At 28.4% G+C, this 26,305-nt stretch overlaps 2 protein-coding genes across 2 annotated transcripts in view; one reads left to right on the top strand and one right to left on the bottom strand.

The window, feature by feature from the left end:
- Positions 1 to 285: 285 nt before the first annotated feature.
- LOC129613534 (allatotropins-like) overlaps positions 286 to 26,305 on the top strand; it is a 50,630-nt gene continuing 24,610 nt past the window's right edge. Inside the window, exon 1 of the mRNA XM_055527641.1 lies at positions 286 to 799. The gene's annotated coding sequence lies outside the window, so the exon portion shown is untranslated. The remainder of the gene's footprint in view (positions 800 to 26,305) is intronic.
- LOC129613600 (trypsin-2-like) lies at positions 17,338 to 18,123 on the bottom strand. The gene is made up of 2 exons (XM_055527730.1): positions 18,006 to 18,123; positions 17,338 to 17,945 (listed from the first exon to the last, which is right to left on the bottom strand). Exons 1-2 carry the CDS (start codon positions 18,121 to 18,123, stop codon positions 17,338 to 17,340), a joined length of 726 nt encoding a protein of 241 aa, XP_055383705.1.

The raw sequence follows: 26,305 nt of genomic DNA, 5'->3' as shown, positions 1-26,305 counted from the left end.
TTTTTTTTTTGTACAGAATTATTGAATAAGGTAACAGGTTAAAAAGGCAGATTTCATTCTAAAACAGCAGAAATGAAAAAAAAAATATAAAAAATAAAAAATAAATTTCTTTAATAGTTGAAAATTTTTTGCAGAAATTTTTTTTTTAGCAAATAAAATAAAGGATAATACAAACAAAAAACATGACCATACAGAAAATATTTTTTTTTTACAACAAAATTTCACTTGTATTGTAGGCAATAAAGTAAATGGAATATATAAATACAAAACCTGTAAGGATAACGGTTAAAATAATTTTGACTTTTCAGTTAAAAACATCTGAAAAGGATAAGCATAAAAACGTCTAAAAACAATCAAGTGTTATAGAAAAAAAAAGCGAAAAAAATAAGGATCAATTGATCTGCTGAGTGAAAGTTTCAAATTTAAAATTTTTGGTCGTGAGAAAATATTCGAAAATCTTATTTGTGAAATTAATTAAAAGAATTGCAACTCAATTAATTAGAAAATCAAAATTTAAAAAAAAAAAATTCAAAAAAATTTCGTGTCAAAATAAAATTAATCCAATTTTGATTTTGAAAAGAAAAAAAAATATTTGGAAAAAAAAATAAAATAAAAATTTATTTGTTAAAAGAAAAAATATCAAAATTTGGAATTTCTCGGAGGATCTTATTGATTTAAACAAAATTATAAATATTGCTGAAAAAGAAATAAAATTAGAAGAATCTAGTTTTGAAGAAGAAGAAATAGAAGAAGCAGAAGAGACTCCTTTACTTGAATTAAATAAGAACAAAAGCAACAGGTACCGTAAAATTTTAAAATTTTTCAAAATTTTGTCTGAATTTTTAATTTGTTACTTGTATTTTTGTGAATAAGTTCATAATATGTAAAAATTTTGAAAGTCTAAAATTTTGGTTCAATATTAAATAATACAAGATAAATGAGGTAGTGTTAACCGATCACCTGAATTAAAAATTGTGTAGTTGTATAATTGCAATAATCTAGTTGATATCTAGGATTGTGTGATCCTTAAATTTTATAATTCTCGTTCAAATGTATATAGCCTTTGAGACCTGAGTTTTCTAAAAGCTAGGCAGTTATTTCTTAATATCCACATGAAAACTATACTAAAATTTCACAAATAACTTTAGATTTTACGCGGATTTATGGAGGAGAAATTGAATGGAGGATTATGAATGAAAAATTTTCCATAGCTTCATAATCCAATTTTCAATACTAAGTCTCTGCTTATAAAATTGGAAAAAAAATCATCTTTTTTTCCTGTAACATATTGTCGATAAGAATAATTGGAATACGGGTAAGGCTCTATATCACGTCGATTTTAAATTTAACAAGAGTTTAAGTTTGGAAGAGTTAAGAAATAATTCTTACTTAAATTTACTCAATAAAATCCGCCTAAGTTAGTCTTGATATTTTAAAATTTTCTTTAATCCTTCTTTAACCAAAATTTTTTCGGAATTAATGTCTTTATTTGGAATTTATATTGAAGAAAGGAAGGATTTGCTCTATTCAATCGACATTATTACATATAGGGTACCGTGGTCTTTAATGATCTTCTGTTCCATTTCCATTTGTATATAAAACTGTATTATATATACAGACTAATCCCAAATATTAAAATTTTATTACTAATAATTAATATTTAATCACTAATCAGTAAGAGTTTTAAAGATTTTAAAGAAAAATTGTGTTTTTTCATCATATTTTTAAAAATATGGGATTCAAACTTGTTATAGGATTTTGTGTTTTACACTACAAATTTATTACAATAAATTATTCATGCATTATTCATGAAATTTAAAAATTAAATAGAATTTTTTTTAATAAAAATTATAAAAATTCATAGTTGATTTTAATAGATTATTAAATAATCGTGAATTATGACCCAAAATTTTTGTTATAAATTGAATTTAATTTAATAAAATTTTCATACAAATTAAAAATCTAATCAATTAAATGTATAATTAATGAATTCATAGAATATTTATTAAAAAAATTAAAATCTTTAATATTTAATTACAGTGTGATCAATAATAAATCCAATTAATTGACACACTATATGAAGTACTTAAATCTCAAGGTACTCAATACTTTAATATTCAAATATTAAGGACATAATCACATAATTATTAAAATATAATCATTTTAATATTATATTGAACTCTATTATAGCATAAAATTTTAAAGAATTCCTTCAGATAGACGATGAATCCTGTAAAATTTTATTTATCAAAATAATTTTCAATATTCTAAAATATCAATAAAAAAATCCTCGTTGTAGCTTTATTAAAATTATTTTTAAGGGAAATTAATTATAATTTTATAAAATAATATTTTGAAACCAAATTAATTGAAATATCCTTAAAATATTTCATTAATATTTTATAGTTATGCTGATGAGAAATAGCGAATGATGAGCGAACTGCCAAACTGATTATGCTCATATTACATTGAATAGATTACCTTATGAGTTGATGTAGCAGCAAATACTTAACGTTCATTCATAATTTAATTAATGAGAACAAAAATTTAATTTACATACCCACATGTTGATATACCAAGAATAATCCTTTCAAAAATTATAATATTCATGCAAATATTACATATATGTACATACGTATATAGAACCGTCGCGGGAATAAATCAAATTCAGATTAATAATTTAAATAAAAAACAAAATTCATAGAATAAAATATAAAAGATTTCGAAAAATTAAAATTTTTTAATCAATTTCAATAGAAGCACATTACGTATTCAAAAAAAAAATATATTAAATACCTTCAAGAATAGCTACTATAGATCCTGTTTAAATTCTAAAAATAAAAAAAATTTTTAAAAATTTCAAAGCCGTATTTTTACAAAATCGGCTTTTTCATTATCATTTCTAAAGGATTTATTGAATATTCACAAAATCATAATTTTGAACAAATACAAAAAAGAATCCTTTTTCTGTTATTCTTCTTATTTTTTTGGTATTTACATTAAATACCACGGCACAACAAACATAATTTATTTTGCTTCTTGTTTTTGTACAAATATTGATAAGGAATAGAGGAAAATCAGGAGGAAATCAGGAGAAAATCAGGAAAAATCTGAAAACCAATTTCAATAAAATTTATTATACAAGAAAAAAGATGGACAGACTTGGAAAATAAATCAAGTTCAAAGGAAAATGAAAAAAAAAAGAAATAAAGGATAATAAAAATTTTTTTTATTATTATTGTGTTTGTGCCTGTGTTTGCGGTAGAATGTGTGGTAGAAAATTTGATACATTATGCAATTTTTTTTTTTTCTTGATTAATCTGATCAATTGAATTTTCTGTCTACTTTTCTACCTCGTATGCCTTTAACTTGATTTTGGGGTCAATTGAGCAATTAAGGGTTTTAATTATGGGTAAAAGGATTTTTTTAATAGAGGACATGTGCATATGTAAATATTTTTCCATATTCTCGTATAATTAAATATTCTTCTTATTAAAAAAATATATAAGAAATTTAATTTTAAATATTTTTAAATTGAATTATAAATTAAGTACAATTCAGGTCAGCACGTTAATGGTCTATTAAACATTTTTGCAAAAATGAGATTTTATGTTCAATAGAGCTGAAATGGCCTAAAGAATTGTTCTATGTTTTCAAAACATTTAGTTTACTACTCGCTTTACACTATTACAAGTTCGTTATAAAAGTTCGTTTTTGCCTTTTTATTTCGTAATTTACTTGAAATGTCATATTTGCAAGTAGGCCACTAATGTGCTGAGTGTCTCAATATTTAAGATAGATTTTTCAACTAGTTTTTTATGATATTTTTATGGTTTGTGTTAAAAAATCTGACAATTTTATGGTAATTTAAGTAGGGAATTAATTAATTTTATTTTTTGGGCAATATTTAGTACGTTACTTGTGCATTTTAACCCAATAATACTATCTAAATGAACTGTGAAAGTTTATATGATGATTTTTATTAAAATAATTCTTCATTTAAGACGTAAGATCGTTGAGAATCTATAAAATAATGACCATATTATATAAAAAATTTAAGAATATTTCGTTGATTTCGCATTCTGAATTTTTCATTTTGGAAAATGAAATTTGATGTGACAATGCAGGAACGGGTTTAATATTTATGTTCTATATTGCGTCGATTAATTGTTTTGTTACTCGATATGCATAATTAAAAACAGGTCACCCGTTTGAGATCAAGGCCTGTTTTATGTTAATTTTAAGCCATAAGAAATTGCAACTAAAAAATAATTACAAATAATTTAAATAACTTACAAAAAGTGCGATACCAGCAACCAAATGCTTAAATTATACGCTTTAATGAATTTCTTAAATGAGCTCTAATTTTTACTAACACTAGAACAATAATTTTATTCGTTCTAGTGTTAAATCAATTAATTTTTGAATTATGGGCAACATCTCACGTTGTCGATTGTATGGAGTGGTGAACCGCAATAATAAAGATCTATTGGGCCTCTTCTATTGTGTCCCATTTCACATCCCATAACATGTCTGTTTTCTTAAATTAACTAAAAATTTTATAATAAAAGCAAAGATTAATGAATTTTATGAATTTCACCATATACGAACCTTTTCAAAATTGCTGTCAAAATTTTGTGAATTCAAACCAAGTGAAAAAAAATCTACAACAATTGCTATGGTGTGACGATCAGAAATAATGGTTAAAATTACATTGTAGGTAGAAGTAATAATAAATTTTTTGAAATTGATTTGATTTCTTAGAAAATGGGTCTATTTGCACTTTTGTTTTATAAAAATTTTTTTAAAATTTTAATTATTTTATGTTAAAACAAAATTGTTATATTTTTGTATAACATTGAAAATTTTGAAACTTGCAAAAGTTCACAATAGATTAGAGAATGTTAAAATTGAATTCATTTTTATTGTGATCTCTATTGAGAAAATTAAAGTAAATTCTCAAAAAAAAACAGAAATTTTTTAGAGAAGAGAAGTGAGAATAATTGTCAACTGATTGCAATTCCTAAATGTAAAAAAATGAGGTCAGAAAATTATTTGGTTCCGTGTCCCGGCTAGCCAAATTGAAAAAATTTTGTAATTTTGTTCTGAAGGAAGCCATGTAAAGCTTAGAAATTTTAAGGTATGACCTGTAAGGTACGAACGATTTTGTAATACGTGAAAGATTTTCCGATAAATTTTTGAGTGGTGAGAGATTTTCTAAGAAGTTCACCTTAAATTTCAAATGATAATTGCTTGGTTAACTCTGAATTGTTGAAACAAATTTCGAGCTTGCTGAGTTCGGAAAATAAATGATTATATTCTCTATTATATTTCTTAGATTTCCTTTCAAAATTTCTTTCCATATTGCAAATATGTTCGCTTATCTTATAATTAAATTTAGTTTTCCCAATTAAATTCCCATTTCTCTGGTTATGCTTTAAATTGTTATTCTTAAGGTTATCCCAATTTTATTGTATTTGAATTTTCGGCTGTGAAGTGCATATCCTTTAATTTTTTTTATTTGATTTTGTTTTGTTTCTCGCTCTCATTTCCATTGTTTTAAAAATATTATTTTCAAATTTAGACGATGGATTATAGTCTTATATTAACGGTTTTAATTTCACGTAAACTTTTTTAGGATTTTTTTCATCTTTGTTTTGTAATTTAAAATCTTGAAGAAAGTTTTGAAACTATTAAAAGAAAGTTTTCGAAGAAAAAAGGAAAATAATATGAAGAATATTTTAATTTTCACCTTCTTAATAAAAAATTTCATATAACCTTTTTTTTTTTTTGGAGAAGATAAAAAAAACTTTTCTTATTTTCGCTGCATCAGAAATACATCAAGTTTTTTTTCCAATGCCAAGTAAATGCGTGGAAATATTAAGTTGATCTGTGCTATACGTTTAAAATTTCACTCTTTAATGTGAACTGCGATATTTTTCTTGCTTAATTTATTTTTGTTTTGGAATTTAGGATGAAAAACTTTAATAGAAAGATGCTGTAAGCAGCAATTTTAAGTTTGGAATGGTTGTAATGCAGCTTCACTACATGAATTAGAACTACTTTATTTTAAATTTATGGAAGTCGAACAATAACAATTATTAATTTTAGCACAATTTAACACATTTTTTAATGGATTTCGGCGGAAATCGAGCCGATAAATGACTAATTTTCATAAGATCAAACTTGATTTTTCCCATAACAGTAGTGTTTACAGTTTGCAATTTCAATTATCATTCATCGGCTCGATTTCCGCCGAAATCCATTAAAAAACGTGTTATTTGCTAAAATTAATTAAATTAATTAAATTCAGTAATTTGTGTTAGGCTACTAATTATGAGTTCATATTAAAACTGTTATACTATTAAATGAGAATTATTTTCCTGGACCAAAGTGGAATAATTGTGTTTTTATAAATTGAAGGATAGAGATCCAAAATAAAAAGTATTTGTCCATAACTGCACTTAAGAACTTGGACATTCTCGCGAAGAAGAACTTTAAATGCAATGAAATTTTCAGCTTTCTCTAATAAAATTAACTCTCTTTAATAGTTGTTAAATAAAATTATTGAAATCCCGAAACTTATATAAATATCTTGAATTTCTGTGAATGAAAATGTATTTTATCCTTTTGGTTTGTTATTTATAAACAAAATTTCCAAAAAACATTATCTTTGAGCTGTTAAAAAATGTAATTTTTAACACAAAATCTTTGTAATATTCAAAGAAAATTAAATGAGAAGAAAAAAAAAAGGGTTTTTAAGCCTAAAACAGAAAAAAATTTTGTGTTTCATCTGAGATGAATGTCCTTTTTAATTGTTTAACAAAAATGGCCTTAAAATGAAAAATTAATTATGCCACATTACGTCACAACATTAATTTTTTTCTTTTGGTTATTATTTTTGTTATTATAGTGTTAAAATTTGATAGCGTCCCCCATTAAAAAGGATAACTAAAAAAGTTAAATTAGGTTATAATTAAAAAGTTAATAAATTTTTTTTTTTCAAAATTTTCCTTAAAGGCTTTACAATATTATCAAAAAAGTTGGAAATTTTTGTCCCCATACATTTTTTTGTTTATGTTATTCTGATTCAATTAACTTGTGTATAAATAAAATAAGGAAAATTAAGTATAAAAATGGAAATTCTAATTTATAAAATTTATTTTTCGATTTTCGATGTGTTGAGGTTTAAAATTTAAATGATTTGAAAATTTTAATCTTTTACTCGGATTTATTGAAAATTTCCTTTTAAAATAGTTTTTAGAGCATACCGTAAAATATTAAAAAAAATCCTATACAAGTTAGATCCAAGATCTTATTTATGTTCACCTGCCCTTATTGAAACTAGAAATGAGGCTCGAGACCAAAAGTGCTGCACAACAGGCGCTACACAAGTCATTCTGCTGTCGTGGAGGCCATGACGGGTAGTTAAAACCATCTTGGCCTATCGATGATCTTTGGAACGTCTTGACAAGAAACTAAATTCAGTTTTGATTGGCCTTTAGAAGTCTACTAAAAGTAACTCATAGTCTAGAAGAAACGTTTGCAGGCGATATAATATCGAAATAAAAGGATTGAATTCTTAATTTTCAATTAGCGAATTTTCGTAGCTCCACATGGAATAATGGGGAGGTGTTGAATGTCCATGTAAGCCTGTTGATTATCCAATTATTCAAAATTTGATTAAGAATTCTCACCTGGTTCTTGCTCATTCCTATAATTTCCTTAAATCGCTTCTGGTCATAATCCCCCAGGAGCTCCTTGGTCTGCCGGAACCCGGAAGACTTCTCCACCGTGCTCTGACCGCCTCCTCTAATTCCTTTCTCAGTTCTTAAATATGGTCAGATTAAGAAGTGTGTTTGCCTCCCTCCTACCCAACGCATCAGCTGCCTCATTTCCTTCCACGTCCACATGACCGGCACCCAGTGCGAAGTTGCGCCTGCCTAGTTCATTGAGCTTCTCAAGACAGCCCCATACAGCCGGGGAGGATACTGAAAACGAGTTCAGCTTTCCGATGGCAGTCCGGCTATCCGACATAATAACCCGATACTCGTGCATCTCGCCCGAAACACGCTCGGAAAAGTTTCCTTAGGTTCGAAGAATTTGGTTCTTGGCTCAAGAAACTATGGCACCCGTTCCCATACTAGTTATCCCAAAGAAATCAAACTACTTCCATGCGTTATAACTATGAATATTTCTTGAAACTTTATAAAAACAAATTTTAAAAATTTAAAAATTTTTGTCCCTTTTGTTAAATAAATTTACTGATTTGATTAATTAACTAAAAAATTTATTAAATTTTTCTAAAAAATATAAAAATAGTCTTTAAATAAAACATGCACATGTAATTAAGGAAATAGTACATATATAACGAAGGTATAGAGTTATGTCTGGACGAACCTAAATTTATCATTTATGTAGACATGATTTTTAATATCAAAATATTGTCCCCATCCTGCATAATAAGTAATAGTTTTTGAAGAAAAAACTGTTCTACTGCCATATTAGGATTTATATTACTGTACAATTATTATTAAGTTGAGATGGGTAAAACTTCCTTATAACAAAACCAGTACCCATATATGAAAATATTGTTAAAATACTTTAATTATGCATGTTTTGGAATTAAAAAATTTTACAAATCCTAAACCTTCCTGCTGCCTTTTATCTTTTATTTTAACAATAATTTTTACAAGTAATCAATTCATAATATCTTTCTCATTTTAACCTATTAAACCAATTATTTTATTGTGAAACAAAGATGTTATAAATGTAACTTGATGTGAGCAGCACATAATCGACCGAAACGTCGGTACCTTCTCAATTAAGCAATTCTTCTTGATTATTGGTTTGTCAAAACCTTATATTAGAAGTTCACTTTCAATGATCAGATTTTTTTGAAAGCTTCCTCAGTTGGCTTCACAAGCAGAGTACAAATAAAATTCAAGAAATTCCGTTCGTTAATTCCTTGAAAGTTGTAAATTAAAATGTAAAACCCCTTGTAAAAGTTGAGTTTTCGCAGTTCAAGAGTACAACGTCCCTAGTGAAAGCTCAACTTCTTTGTCTTGATATTTTCAAAACATTTTCTGGTACTTTCTTTTACCAACCACAGATACAATATTAAAATTCAAGAAAACAGATCGGAAATCGTATATACATAAGCTCGATGGAAGTTAAAACGTATTTATACTAGTTTTTAACTACTGAACTAGCGTCGAATATGAGACGCGAAAGTCACATCGCATAACCTCCCATATCATATGTAATCCAGTGGGTAATTAATACATTTTATGTGTTTAGTTACCATGTTTTATTTACCACATTAAAATCATTCTCGTCCCAACCCTTTACCCACGAAAAATTCCTATGAGATTAGTTGTAGGTTTTTTTCTTGTGTTAGCTTTGTACTTAATTTTAATAATTTATAATACGAAAAATGAAAAAAAAAGCAAAAGAACAGGAAATTTTTTTTTCCACGTGAATTTTGCCAAACAAAAGAAAAACCACATTTAATCAAACACATACGTAAACGTTAAACAATTTTGGGTATAATTTATTATTACAAAACAAAAACTCTTACTCCATTAGGACATTGCCTTAGAGCAAAAGTAACATAAACTAAAAGGGGACTACATACATACATACATGTAAAACCGAAAGAAAAAAGTAAAACAATAAAAATAATTATTAATCCTAAAATAAAAGGACAGCCCCATATCTGTCACTATTTTGTTAGGAAAATGATTTTCAGTCTTGCATATAAAGAAAAAAATTTGTTTTTATTTAAGGTTTTTAAGGTTATACAGCGGGAATTTACAAAAGGCACTATAAGGCATGTTCATATTTTTTTTTTATTTTTAAAAGCAAAATGAAATCTAGGATTATAACGAATTGTTAGAGGATTACATTTTTACGTTTTTGTTACTTTTGTTCCGAGTTTTCTTGTTATTATAAAGACAACGAATAGTTATGGGACGTTCATTATAAAAATAGGATATCACAATGTAAACATATAAAACGAGCTTCTCATAGGTTTAATAGATCTTGACATTGTATTGAAAAAGATTTCAATCAATTGACCACCATGTCTACTGTTGAAGAAGCAGATTCTACACGTACAATTTAGTGTAATTTTTCAACAACTGCTAGTCGGACCGAGCTATACCATATGAACCATAGTATCACAAACAATATTGACTACCAAACTTTTAAATGCTTTGAAAAACATTACCAGTTGGCAAATTCATTTCTTGAAATCGTGTTTCCGCCAAGATTCTCATTAACCCTCTCATTCAACCCTCCAAACTTAATTTGGCTACAAAATAACGGATCAGTTCGTGATGCTTGTCGGTGGAAGAACGTCCTATACGATATTTTGTTTACATATGTTGGATTTTAATGGTCTTTGGAACTTGATTTTCCGAAAAATCTTTCACGTTGTGACATTCGTTTTAAAATGGTTTTTCTTTCGACGAGTTCCGGTGCTCTTTTATCATTTAAAAGTTGTAAAATCTATCCATAGCTTGACGTATTGTCCGTCCATATGCACAATTATAAATGTTCAACAGACATCTTGAAATCGTCTTATACAAAAACCGACTTGCAGTGGGATTTGTGTTTTTAAAAATCTATTCCGGCAAGTTTTACTTTGTATGAGGTCAATTAAATATACGAATTATTGTGGTGGCTATTGTAATATAACACCAACTCATAATATTAAATTTTTCAATAACTTAAACTTCACTATTACAGTAATAACATTTTGTTAACAAATCCTTTTGAATATTGCAAAAAAACATGGGAATTTTCATGAGTTCATTGCAGTTAAAACTACTGTTCTTGATGTAATTCACTTTATTATTTAAACTGTTTGTTTTTTGTATATCACAAACCTTTGTACAAGGCGAGTAATTCTGTTTGCAACTATTGCTAGCGTGATACATTCATTTACTGCCTGTATAACAACAATTTTTCAGAACTATTGATACAATTATAGAATATAAACAAATTTGAAATTTCAAAAAAAAAATATAACATTGTAAAAACCAGATTGCTCTTTCAAATATAAAAATTTCCAAACGAATCACTTGCAAACATAACAATTACACACTTAACGTAATATGATTTTGGTTTTTACAAAATATTATGAAATTACTATTACTATTAAATGTGCCATTAAACTTTCCTTGGAATTGAAATTAAAACACGTAATTTATTTCGCCATCCTGCGATTGTAATGTGGAATCCCGCCAAAAACAAACAAACTGTTAATCCATTTTCCATTTAGTCATGATGATAAAGTAGAGCCAATTACAAAGTAAAAAATTTCATTAGCATTTTAGCCGAACTACAAAAATACATAGTTGTTCTTGTGGGTAATTACTAGATTCTGATTTTCCATAAATTCTAAGGAACTTTCATGAATGAATTTGGAAAATTACAATGAAAATTTACACATTTTTTTTTTCTTCATAAACGCAACTAGTGGTGAGTTGATGAGGTAAGGAATTTTCTCAGTATACCTTTTGCACTATAGATTTATGTAACAACAAATTCTATGAATTTCAATTAAAATCCTTTTAAATATGCGAGTGTGTAGAGTCAATGTATGAGGAAAGAAAAATCCTTAAAATTTATTATTCATATAAAAAATTTAATTTCTACTACACGAATAATTTACCCACACATATATTTCACAGCACTATTTATATTATACCTAAATACATGTACATATGTATATATTTGTTATACTATAGTATAACAGTATAATTATTTAATAAAATTACTATGTTTATAATAATGTAGAAAATGTTGATTTAGTGCACAATATAATATATTTTAGGCTTGACTGAATTTTTTTAATAGGAATAAAGTTAATACAGTAATTATTCGCGTGAATTATGTTATATGTATACTGGGACGAGCATACACACACGCACATACTCGTACATATATTGTTGTGTACATTTAAATGTACATAGGTAATGATTTTAGGTGAAATGTTGAACTATAATATATTCTAATTTATTTACTATTGTGTTAACCTTAATTGAATATTAATTAGTTATAATTATATGAAATAATCGCATGTGAGACATTTAAAAAAATAAAACAAAAAAAAAAAAAACATGGCAAATCAAAAAGGATTAAAGGAATTTTAAATAGAAGGATGATGTATAAAAAATACTTTCAGAACACGTATGGGTATATGATAATATTATAGTTTTTATGAGCGTGTGTATAACACATATGCGATTTCAATTGAATTTTGAAATGTTAAACATTAAAGTGAAAGCTACAACTAATAATTGTTGATTATTTATGAGTATTTGACATTTTCATAGGATTGTTAAATTTAGTAGTTTGTAATTTGTAAGTAATAAATTTAAATTCATCATTTGTAGCATTTTGAAAATTAGAAATTGTTTCTTATATAGAAATATAACAGTTAAAATTATTCCAAAGTATTCAAGTTCTCACAAGGTGTTCGAGTTCATCAGGATGGTTGGTCTGAATGACCAAACTCAGATGGAGAGAACGATGGATCTTTGGTCGCGGTGCACTATTAGTCAGGTTATACAAAATTTAGAAATCTGCAATGCACTCTCGATAAGGGAGAAATATAGGGTCGTCTAGAACTAGTGTTAAAGCTCTCCAGACGTGATTTCTTAGAGTTTTAAAAAAAAAAATGTTGTCAAACAAATATCCATAACAGCTTCGAAGACATTTCTCGTTCGCTACCTGTTTTTCTCATTTATTAACCTAGATTCGTAGATTCGTAGATTCTAAGGGAACCGAGTGGGACAGGAGCATCCCCCCAAGCCACCGCAGCCATTTTTGACTTACTGTAGCCACCCCACCCCCCCGTCTATAATATCCCCGTCCCAATCAAAAGCCGGAGATATCCCTAAGGGAGTTGGACAATAGTTCCCGAACACTTAGGGACCCATGTCCAAGACAATTGCGGCGCCGAACAGCCAGTGCCGGACAGTCGCAGAGAATGTGCACGGCGGTCTCATCGCCACCCCCACAAAATCTGCACAGGGGGGAGCCCGACTTCCCCAGCCTATGCAGGTGGTATTTCACCGAGCAGTGCCCCGTGAAGAAATTCGCAATAGTGCGAACCCGGCTCCTGCTCATCCCCAGCAACTCCGCAGCGAATCCGCCGGAGCACGCCGGAATAAACACTTTCGCATGACGGCACCCTTTCGTGTCCCGCCAGTGACGAGCGCATTCCGCCGCGAGTAGGCAGGCAAGCCTCACGTGTCCCCCACGGCGGAAGAAGGCAGACCACAAAAAGGCAGCGGCTGCACAAAGGCAGCCCCAGAACCCCTCCGCGCCAACTCATCGGCAACTTCGTTGCCCGCATGGCCACTATGGCCCGGCACCCAAATGAGCATCACTCTGTTTTACGATGCCAATTCCATAAGTGCAGCAAGGCAGCTCCAGACCAGCTTGGATGTAACCTGAGCTGAACGGAGCGCCAGCAGTGCAGCCCTGCTGTCTGAGAACACATAGATGGTGCGGTTTCTATACCCCCTTTCCAAATTGATTCTCAGACAGATCTCTATTGCATGTATTTCGGCCTGGAACACTGTGCAATACGGGTCAAGGGTTTTTATTAACCTAACATGACAGTAATGTGTACAGTTGATGTCAGGTTTACAATTTTCAAGTAATAGATGATTAACCAGACAGCTACAGACTACACTGTGTATGAAATATTCGTACTACTTTGTTAAGTTAAGTTTCAAACGTATTTTTAATTTAATTCGATTACGTTCCTTTGATAACAGAATTCGCCTCACTCGGGTCAATTCGTTTCTTCATTTCCTTAAGTATTTCTGCATTTGTTTTTCCTCCCGTCGGCTTTATTATTGCCACATCCGGCCTCGCTCTCGACTGCCCCCTTGCTCGTTCCTGGTTTCTTGATTCGATTAGTTCCTGGAATTCGACTAGGTTAATTCACTGTAAACCTAGGTAACTAAATAGAACTTCCTTCTCGAAGATCGTTTTTTTTATTGATGGTCAACTACACATTAAGTTTGCACCACGTTCTTAAAATTTGCTGGAAAATATCCTTCTTACAATTACAATTTGTATTAATTAAGATGACAACATACATTGAATTTCACTAAATATGTTCTACATACACATATGTACACAAATTTTAAATTTGAAAACAATAATGTTATTATCATAATTAATTAGTTTTTTACTATACATTGAAATTTTTAGTCTTAAACATCTGTACAGTTAATTAGCGAAAGTTATTTTTGTACTAAAATTAGCGTTTACACGTAGAAATAGACAATTAATTTCAATTATGTTTTCTGGTGTTTAGTATTGAATTTAATGAGATTTATATGCAAGTGTTATACACGTATTTAATGATTTTGTAATAAATTGATTATTTTAAGACGATGTACATCTTATTGTTATGTTCGTCGCGTAATTTAGGCAATAAAATTTAGTATATTTATAACAGTCTCACATTTATATGCTGGAAGTTTAGCTTATTTGGCTGAACATTTTAGCTTATTTAACATTTTGTATTTGAAATTGACAATTTATATAGATATCAAGAGGTTTGACATCCTACATATAACAGCTGACTTCCACTCATCACAATGAGGCCTTTGGATGAGTACCGTCCTGGGAGTTTCTCAAAGGGGAGAATGTTACACTTCCCTCTTATATGTTTACAATTCATTTATTAATAGTATAAAAGTGAAGTCCAGATATTGTTAACACGTTGAGGAAGTCTATCAAAAGACCTTGCATTAACCCTTTGGACTCGGCTTTTGAATAACGTAATTAGCACGTGTTTCACATGTGAGACTTATTTTCTTTGTAAAAAAGAAACTGTCTGTGACGAAGAAAGTCGTGTTAAAATTTAGCATGGCGAATCATTTAAAAACGAAATTATACAAAGAGAGCCATTTTTAACTTTTATCGATATTTTGAACTTTACTGGTACATATGTGTACCAGCCTTCACATTCTTTTCTATGCGATAGATATTTCTCAACACATGCAATTAAATATGGCGGAACTGTGATCTATGTGAAAGATGACCCGGAGAAACAAAACGCAACATGTCATATTAAGTCGCTTGAGTAGGAAGAAAGAGTTGTCGGCAGCTAAATAAACGTGTATTCCTGCTAAATTCAATGTACTCTGTTCAACAGCCAATGATAGACTCGTTTCACAAAAGTGTAAAAATAACAAAACGTAATGTTTGTATCATACTTTAACGGTGACACCCAGCATAGGGTATAAAATATGCAATTTTAAGAAATTCTTTTTTTTCGCAAACAAAATGGTGGGGGGTTAAAAGTCAAAATTTAAAATGACAATTTATAAATAATAAATGACCTCTTTACTTTCTCTTTTTTAATAAATTTTATTAAAATGTTAAAAATATTACAAAGCGGGCGTCGAAACGCTCGGTTTAACATTGAAACAAAAAATTAATGTGGGACGTAGATATTACTGATACAGCAGGTACCCGGAATATATTTTTAAATCTTGTCATATTTTAATAGTTTTTAAATGTTAAATGCTATTTTTAATTTCTTACCTTTAATATTTAATTTGAAAAGGTAAAAACACAATATCAAGTTTTTGTAATAAGGATTCATGAAAAAAGTTTTTTTTTTTTAAAATTACGCACTTAAAAAAAAATTTCCCACACAAAATTTATTTAAGTAAAAGGCTAAAAATTTATCAGAATTTTAAAAATTACTTGTCAATTTCTGTAAAATTTTTGAGTATGTAATATTGAAAAGTTTGAAAATAAGAGAAAAGATTACCTAAACAATGTCCTTAATCTTTTCAACTTTAACAAAACTTTTTAAACGATTATTCTGACAGTTTATCCAGAGTTTATGTTTCTCTTCTTATACATAGGAAAAATGCTTGAAGGGATTTTTAGGACAACTTTTATTATAACCGGAAATTTTTGTTTTTTTTACTTGTTTCAGGATGATTTTTTCTATTATTTTCCAATAAAAAAAAAATAAGGAGAAGTACAAAAGAAAAATTAAAATTTCAATCAAAAAGTTTAAAAAGCGATTCTGTTTCAATTTTAAAATGAAAAAAATATTAAAGTTGTTAAAAATCGTCATACGCAAACATCAATAACAAAAAATTCTTATACCTTTCAATCAGTACACCTTCATTATTTTACATTGGATGCTGCTGTTAATGAGTTGATGAAACTTTTGTATTCTGAACGAAGTTATGAAAATATTAGAAAATATATGAGCATCTCACCGATAACTGATAGTGTGTTCACTCGAAAAATTCGAGTTCAGTTCGCGACTGGTAGTATATTACCGTATCGTAATTTATCATTTAAAGAATTTCCATTTTCAACCCTCTGACAGGTTGAGGCTCACAAGTAAATTGCTATGCCGCCATATTCAATGAATGTCTACCGCAATGAATGTCTAAATACAGAATTAAGCAAATGAAAATTAAAACAAAGAAAGTCAAAATTTTTCTACATTGCTTGGTCCATTGATGGTTGAGCTATTCAGCTGTTCTGTAATTTTGTGAAGCAATTTTCGTTATTTTAATTGTTCGTAATGAAATTCTTCTTTTGAAATCGATTCAAATAAATTAAGAGAAATTAATAATACCCACTGTAGCAAGCAAATAATCAAGATTTAGTTCGATTTGCTCTCCACTTTGAACTAGATAAAGCTAGAAAATCGAAAATATTTAAGCAAATAATTAAAAGTTGCCGGCGAAAGCAAAGAAATTTCAATTCTCAAAATAATTTTTTTTCTTCTTTTAATCGATTCAAAAATCTTATCAGAGGTGTTGATAAAGTACTTCCGTTTTTTTAGTCGTACACTTTTTATTGCCGGTTATTATGTTTTAATTGTACTATAAACTCTTATTAAAGCTCAAAATATGAAAGTTTTATAGTGAAAATATTTTTATCTTTAAGTATTTTTCACAAATTTTTTAATTAGTAGTTTACCCGCTACTTCTTATCTAGAAGTGTGCGCTGATAATGTCAAAATAAAAACAGTGATAACACATTTGTATAAACTTTTACTTTTATTGCTCTTCCATAATTGCTATATAGCTCTAGTCTAAGTGATAATTATAGAGCTTTATACGTAAACACTTGCCTCTCATCCCTAAATTTATTTAATATTCTTTTTTATTAAATTTGGTTTTTAAAGATTATTTTATTAAAATATACAATGTTTCCAGTAAAATTTGAACACAATTATTAAATACACACATATATATACGTGAAAAAAAAACATCTATACGTACAAAAAATAAAAAGAAGCCATTTTTAATTTATTTAAGTTCCTTAAACATATCTTTTTAACCAATTTATAATATCTGGATGATTAATTTTTGTATAACCAGATATTGCACGATCTGGTGTTTCAACACCACATGCATAATTCCATGTCCATGCAATACCACATAATGCCATTTCATCGGTACATATTAAACCGGCACCTTCATCACCAGAACATGGTCCAACAGCTTCTTCATTTTTAGCCATTGGTATAACAACATGTACAGCACCGCACATCATTCTATCTGTACTAAAACCTTTACCTTCGAATGTATTAACACAATCTTCATGTGGTAAAATTCTTAAACCAGCTGCTCTTAATTCATGTGATATACTACCGGTACCAACAATAACACCCCAACCAGCTATTAATGCAGCTGTACTTGTTGATGCCTGATGATGTTGTAATGGTATCGGTTGAGTTGATGGACTAAATAATAAACTTCCATGTAATTCAAGTAATCCAACATTACAATCACGATTAAATGAATCAGTAAACATTTCATGTATTCTTGTTTTAGCAACTGGTAAAACTTGTTGTGGTGCCTCTAATGAATCTGAACCGGCAGCAACTGTTAAATCACTTATTGCTTCTTTTATAAAACATGATGCAGCTGTTATAATTAATTTTGGTTTTAAAATTGTTCCACCACAAATATGATAATTTTGTGAACGAATCGATACTTGATGAGGAAATTGTTCAATTAAGGTTTTAAAACCACCCGAAATTCTTGGTTGAAATGCTCCAGCAAATCCATATATACCAATTACAAAAATGATTATTTTAAACATTTTGTCTAGAATTTCGAATTTAAAATGATAGATTTTGAATTTTAAATGTTTCTTATATAGTTAAGAAACTGAATTGTTGGAAATGTGAAGAAAAAACTAGGTTAATTTGCTGTCTTATTATGTTTTCCTTCTATGTTCACAATTTTATCTTCCCTATATTACACTCTATTATAGCTTAACAAGCTCTAATTTGTTTGAAAATTACTACTTTAATTTGAGATAATCACTATATAAATTACATGCATTCCTTAAACTGATAAGAATAACTAAAAAAAAAAATAAAAAATCGTGAATATTCCTTGGAAATATGAAAAATTATTTCTACATATAAATTAGATTATTTCCTGCACTATTAATAAGGGAACTCAGATCAATTTCAGGATTTGGGAAGAAGCACATTTTCTCTAATAATGTAAAACAGTCTTGACAGATTTGTTTCAAAAATACTGTTTCATTTATAGGCATTGCTCTCTTAATATTGTATTTCCTCTTTCATCGTAAATGTTATATTAGAAAAGGAAGCTTATTTTTATTTTATTAAGAGTTAAATTAACCGATTAAGAACTAAGTGAGCCGGCTTATTTTTGCCACAGGATTTCGAGATTGAAATTTTGATAATTTTCAAAAGAAGTATAACGGAAGCAAAAAAAGATGCAAAAAGTTTTATACTGGCAAAAGCGAACCACAATTTATCAACTTCGGACCAACGAAAGACGGACTGAGTTAAATTAATAAGCTGATTTTCAATTATTTTTTCAATTGGATAAAGAATATATGAGGCACAGTAACTGATTGGAAAACTAATTAAAATTTTTCTATGGTAATAGTTTTCAACACTTGGTTTAAGAGATAAGAATTAAAAGTTTTAAAAATTTTAATCATTTCATAAAATCTTTGCATAGATTTAAAGAAAAAAATTTTTTTAATTAAATTCGTTAGGATTTTTATTAGCTTGTCATCGTTTTAATCCAGACATTCAATTTTTTTTATCATTCAATGAACTAAAAAATATAGCGGTTTTCTTAATCATTGAAAAATTTTTTCAAAAGTGTGTTTAACATTCAAGGACATATTACAAGGTTGTAATATTAAACTTGGATTATAGATGACTTTGTAGATTTGAGTTTAATAAAATAGTGTTACATACTTTTACATAATCGCTTGAGATTATGTAATTAATAATTAATAATCGTTAAGAATCGAATTAAGTTAATTAAGCCGAAAGTCATTGAGATCTAGATATTTTCTGAATGACGCACAGAGTACTTATAGAGTGATTTTACTGTAAAAAGTTTAAAACTATTGCAAAAATTGGAAATATTTTTCGGTTACCGCAGCCAGCCATAGCTTATTGTAAGCTTCTCGTATCGCGACCATACCATTTCGATCTGAGGCAAATAACCGGAGATATCTCACACAAAAGATTGGACTTTAGTTCTTTAACAATGAGAAACCATCTGTGCACTCTGACGGCCAGAGTCAGAAAAAAAATATGTGTGGCTGCTAATTTATCAGCGTGGCCGAATTTACAGAAAAGAGTGTTAGATTCATCCAGCTTATGCAGACGATATTTGATCGGAGATGTTTTCAATCTGATTTTAATCCATACACAGAAACTCTAAAGAAAACGTCCTTGAATAAAATGAGAGAAACCGCTTCGCATAATAATATCCCTTCGTGAGCCGCAAAAGAATTAGAGCTGTACGAATTTTTCCATGTCAACTTCTCAGAAATTTCGTTCTTCCTATGCGCACTGTGATTCCCATAAGCATCACTTTATTTCCTATGATGCCAATTCAACCAGTGACAATTCTACGTCAGCTTTAATGTAACATGAGTCAATTGAAGCGCAAACAACACTGTTCTGCAGTGTGAAAGCGCGTATATGATGAGATTTCGTATACGCATTCTAAATTCGCTCTGAAGCCGATCTCTCTTACTAAATGTTGAGAATTATTTATTAAAATAAGAAATTTCTGTTTTTAAACAGGTGGAACCGCAACGAGTCAATAATTTGCAATATGAGTTTTTATGAAATTTTACTGAAAATTAAAAATTATTTAAAAATAAAAAATAATTTAAAATGTGAAATGCATTAAAATATCAAATATCCGTCAAGTAATCATAAATTAAAAAGAAGGAGCCACAAAAGAGGAAATAAAGGAAGAAACTACTTTCAATTATTATCTTTTATCCTTGTCACATCAAGACATTTTTAGTCCGATCAACCTTCGTACGAAACTCTTTTTCTCTTTTAATATTTTTTTATTTTTTTTTTATTTTCATTTCTTTTTTAATTATTAAGTCATATTTTATTAATTGCACGTGTTGAGGAGGGTTAATAAATTAATAAATTGAACATCAAATAAAAAATACGTAATTGAAAACTTAATTTAGAGTAGGTCTATATTTAGCATTGTATTAGAAATAAGTGAAATTTACGCTACGGATAAAGCACAAGAATCCAATAGTATCTGAATTATGAGAATTGTATCGTCATCCATTATTCCTTTAAAACTCCCACTTCTCAAAGAGAAGTAACGTTACAAACGAGCAAAAATTTGACGAAAGTTCTAAATAAAAATTCAACTTAATCTCGAGTTTCCACATGGTGCTCTATGTGTGTATAAGAATGGAATATGGAATACTAATTTTTCAGCTTTCACAGCTTTTCGTATTTGTTATCCTCTAACATGAGAAACTTTTCAAAAGTTCTTGTACATTTTCATATTTGGCTTAACAAGCAATTTTTTTGGCAAACGTTTTTATGTCGCAAAACGTATTGTTACGAGTCAAACTATGGTAAAACGCAATGAGTGCCGTAATTCGATTCCGAGTATTCACAATAATATAGGAAATGAATACAAATTCAATATTTCAGTGAATGCAATTCACAATAATTCACTTTTCATTCAATATTCTTCTATTTTGAATTAAAATCAAATTTCATTATAAATTTAATACGCCTTTAATTTTTCCCAATAATTTTCATATGTGAACCCTTACATATATGCAACTAAAATGAAATTCTTCCTTTATAATATGTTCTTAAAATATAACAACACTGACAAACAATTAACTATACAGTCATCAGCTGGTGCAAATGAAATCACAGGAATCAACAGTTATTTACTTATTGCCGGTATTTTCCTTTGAGTTTTTAACGTGACGTTCAAAGCAAAAAAAAAAAAGATAGAAAACAAAGTTAGTAAGATGAAGAAAACGAGCAAGTATAAGAAATTTTATTATAGGATAAGAAAAGGATAACACAGGAAAGTAATATTTCTATATTTAGTGGTATTGTCTATTTTCTGTTATACAAAATATAAGTAAATGAAAGTAGAAGAAAAGGATTTTTCTTATTCTTCTTTTTGTTTTCCTACTCATTTCTCTATTGTATATAAATATATGTATATTTATTTCTTGTTATAAATAAATCTGACAGGTTTCCCTTAGATAACTTTAGAGTGCGCTTTTCATCATCAATAACATCTTGTTTTTTTTTGTTTTGTGTTAATGGAATATGAAACAAAACAATGTACATGTGTTCACAGAAGATGTTTGAGTAAGATTTTAAGTGAAATAAAGAGAATTATTGTTAATATAGAAGAAATAAATGAACAAAACTGTGGTGTAAGTGTTAAAAATGATATTATTATTAAAGAAGATTTACAATTCTACATACATTTTAAATAAACGTGTACTTATGGTATAAATGTAATTGCAAAAGATATGAAAAATTTGCGATTTTAGTTTTTTATTATGTGAAATTGCAATTTAATGTTTTTATTTCTCTGGGAAGTAAAATAAACTATTGTTAAATTTGAATGAATACACTAAAGCCCTCTTATAGAGAGCTTATAAATTAACATCGAATCCATTATAACGTTTATCAAGTGATACTTTTTCATTATCTTTATGATTGCTCGACTCTTCAGAAAATCATATTCCTCTCGCTGAGTATGGCTCTAGCTAAAGTCAACTTGACTGCACTTGACATTATTTTTTTCTCAGCTACATTTAAAAGAACGGAGTGGCGCTCATAGGAAACTTACAGTTAAACGTACAATGACAACTTAAGAGAAAATATTAACAAAACAGCAATATTTCTGCTAATTGTAGTATCGCCCTGTAGTATGTAATATTCCGCTAATTGTAGTAAGCATTCATTACCTTAACAAAGCAACCAATTATTTATTTACTCAAGTCATTCTCTCTTTTGGAAGCGAGAGTATTTTTTGTTTGCAACTCTGCGAAATATAAAATTTAACAAAAAAGCTGATAAATTTGACAGCAAAAACTGCAACCTCAATAAAACATAAACGTCAAAGAAATTATGTAAATTTTATTGAAGTGAACCACAATCTAAAATTCAAATGCATTGGATTTGACATGAAATTCAATACAAATTAAAAATTTTTATAGAGAGCACTGCTCACTCTTCTCTCTCAATTCTCTTCTTCTTTGATTCTTTCTACACAGATTTTATTTACTCAAAATTTTGTTCATCGAGTATGGATAATTAAGTTAAGAATAATTTTAGAATAATTTTGTTATATGAAACACAATTAACCAAAGTTATTTTCAACATTACAATAAAATTTATTTTACATATACTACAACAATAGGTCACTCATCCCATTTTGAATGCTCTCTTTTTGTATAATTTTGTTTTAGAAATCTACATATGTACTCGTATGAGTATGGCTCTGCTTATTCAAATTAATGTTACAAAAATACATTAATTTTAATTTGTAAAATATATGCTTGTGTCTATGTATGTATTTATTTACTAATAAGAAGGGGTTTTGTGTTCTTTTAACATGCTTTTAATTAATTGAAGTGTTTAATAAGGCAAAACTCTCAGTTGAAAATGAAAATTTTTGGAATTTTAAAAATTTATTTTGTCTTTTATTCAACCAAATAATTATGACCAAATGTAGCTCTCAATAATAACTTTAAAGTATATAAACAATATTTATTAAGTGATAAGAACATGCAAGGGAGAGAATTGTGAATCTCTGGGTGCAAATAATCATTTTCTTATACTAGAGACATCATCTTTAAGACTATAGAACAACTTTTGCTGTGTTTATCACAGATACGGCTTAAGTATATTGTGTGTCTATATCCTGTTTATATTTGACCAACGATATCATATTTTGTTATTGGTAGATTTTCTCTTCAGCTTTTCCTTTCTTTAAAATATCATTCCTCTTATGCTTGATATTAATGATTACATACGTCTATTCGTCTATATCACATCTCCGTTGTTTCTTCTCTTGAAAAGTAAATATTATAAAAAATTGTCCTTAAAATATTTGTATAGACTTTAGATAAATTTATATGAAAAGTTTGTCTTGTTTTCTTTTCCATAGTTGAACAATAAATTTAAAGTTAAATATAGAAGAAGAACAAAAATGAAAAGGCAAGAAAGATTTTGTTAAGAAAATCCTGTTAATATAAAATTATTAATATTTGTAACACTCCACTACATACAAACATAAAAAAATTTTAGATTAAAACAAATGATATAAGAACTTCATTTCCCTTTTTTACTAAAGATATTTTTACAGTATTCATTTAATTCTACAATGTCTTTTTAAATATTTTCGAATCATAAGGGATTTAAGGCCACACATAACAATTAAAATTTGATGTAAGATATTATGATATCACATAGAAAAGTTAATGAATTAATCCCATCGAAATTTTATGAAGAATTATGTGGCTGTAATTTATTATGATAAGATTTGAGTAACATCTTTTAAAAAACTTTTAGTAGGACTGATATTTGAAATTAAGGGTAAGACCTGCCTAACATAAACTCGCCACCTTCCAAATCAATCACCATTCCACGGGGACCTTAACCAGGCACAACTATTCCTATTTGTCCATTCCGGATCGTATCATTATATTTCATTTTCAAATTTCTGTTCTTCAATCTTTTGTGGAATGAAAATATTTATCCGCTGTCTCTATTGAAAAATAAAAGTTTTGTTAATTTAATTTTTTATATGATTATTAAGTCCACCACAGATGATAACACGCTCTATATCTCCACTTCAAAGGTTCCACAAGACGCAGTTCTTTCGCCTCTTCTGTGGTTCATTGTAGTGAGCTTGATCGTTACACTTTGCGCTTCTGAAGCTGAAGTTTGGTATTACGCTGGGGTATGATCTACCCCGTCCGGGCAAATTTGAGAGCACAACTTCTAACTACAACAGAATCTAAGGATTGTGGATAAGTGATGCAAAGCCGTGGGTGCAAAATGGTGCAAACACTTAAAATTCATAAAGGTCATTATATTTATTCTAAAAAAGCAATTTCAGCTCAACTAATCTATTCTTAGTTAAACTTAACTTTAGTTGTTTTTTCGCTAATTCAAATTCCACGCTGTTCCTTTTTTAAAACGTTGCGCCTCATTTTCTCATACTTTCTTTCCTGATCGCCAACACATTTCGATTACCTTAAATCTCTTGGTATAATAACAAAAAATGAAAAAGTGATAATTAACTTTTAATTCATATTCAATAAGCTTAAGGGTCACTAAAAATTTTTTCAGGCCTGCCGGTCTTATATTTGATCATTCGTTTGTTTTTCGTTGTGGAATCACTTTTTGGTTACCTCTTTTCTGCAATAGACGTCTCTTCCCCCTTGCTAACTCATAAAACAAGTTTAAATGGAAAAACAGGAAAAGAGTGAACGGCCCGGTCCGTATATGTGGACATCTAGCCAGCAATATTTAATTTCTGTACATTTTCTATTTTGTTTAACGTTGCTGATATCTTTTGATGCTGTTCTCCGATATTCGCAATAAATGATTCTACCTCCAGAATTAGTCAGTAAAAATGTAAAATATTTTTAGTTTTGTCGATAAATAAAATAATTTCATCATTCTTAGTAATTTTCCAGGAAAATAACTTTATTTCGATCATATTTGATAAAATTCCAGAATGTTTTAATTTTCTCTTAAAAAACATGATGTACCTACATAATATGTACGTGTTCTGGTGTCTTGCCAATTATGATATCACTTATGTATTAAACACAAAATATTTTTTATTGTTTTGATCATTTTTTCAAAAATTATTAAAATTTTTTTCCAACGATTCATCATCTTCTTCTATAAATTTCATTGTGATTCATTTTATTCATTTATGCATTCTTTTGTGCTCGCAATCTTCTACAATAATTTTTTTTGAAGGAAATCAACTTTTCAATTCAATTTCTTCAAAAAATAAAATAATTTTTTCTTTATCTATTTTTATAATAAAAAAATTATTTTCTAATCATAGATTTTGTCTTTTTTATTTATAAATTACATAATAAAGGTGTTAAGAAAATGTTGATCCATAATAAGATATTATTCGAACTCATTTACACACACATCTGCGCGTTCATTAACTCCTTCCCTTTTTACTGGAACTCCTTCCCTTTATATGAATGGTGTATGAGATGTACAGGGTGTTTCGTTTACAATTGCAAATAATTTCAGGGATAACTCTTTCATAAATTTCCAGCAAGAAATCGTATTGGTGAGAGTGATGCAGATATACTCGTTTTCGTGTTACAGCCTGTTGAAAAAAAATTGGTCTTATATTTTCCCTTCACATACCTCCCTTCAATAATTTTGGAGTCGTGCAACATTGAGTATATTTGCAAACGCACCATCCCCTCTCCCCACCAAAGTGTTTTTTACTGAAAATTGATCAAAATTGTTTACACTTGAAATTTTTTATAATCAAACACCCTGTATACTCGTATTTGTAGAATAAGAATTCAGTTATGTACTGTTTTCTGTTTTAAATTTGATTTTTTCTCTGGTAAGAAATCCGGCATTTATGTGTTTTCTGTTATGACTGATGATGACATAACGTTTATCTTTTGAATATTATCATTACATTTTGTGTACCTATATGTCTATATTCTTATCTTTGCCTTTTTCTAAATAAATAATTATATACATGTGTATATGTACAAGCATATATACATGCATGAAATTTCCAACATTATTATTCCTTATTCTGTTTCTCTCATTTGAAATCAATTTGTAAAAGAGATTTTTGTTTTTGTTTACATACGGAACAAAACAACATAATAATAGGTAAACACTTTAGAAAAGGTTATCTTATTATTAGGGAATTCATAGGGAATTCGTAAATGTCAAATATTTACAAAA

The sequence above is a fragment of the Condylostylus longicornis genome, unplaced genomic scaffold (genome assembly GCF_029603195.1).
Source record: "Condylostylus longicornis isolate FDR11 unplaced genomic scaffold, ASM2960319v2 ptg000084l, whole genome shotgun sequence".
Lineage (NCBI taxonomy): Eukaryota > Metazoa > Arthropoda > Insecta > Diptera > Dolichopodidae > Condylostylus > Condylostylus longicornis.
Note: the sequence above shows the minus strand (reverse complement) of the source record. Positions and strands in the feature narration are given on the sequence as shown.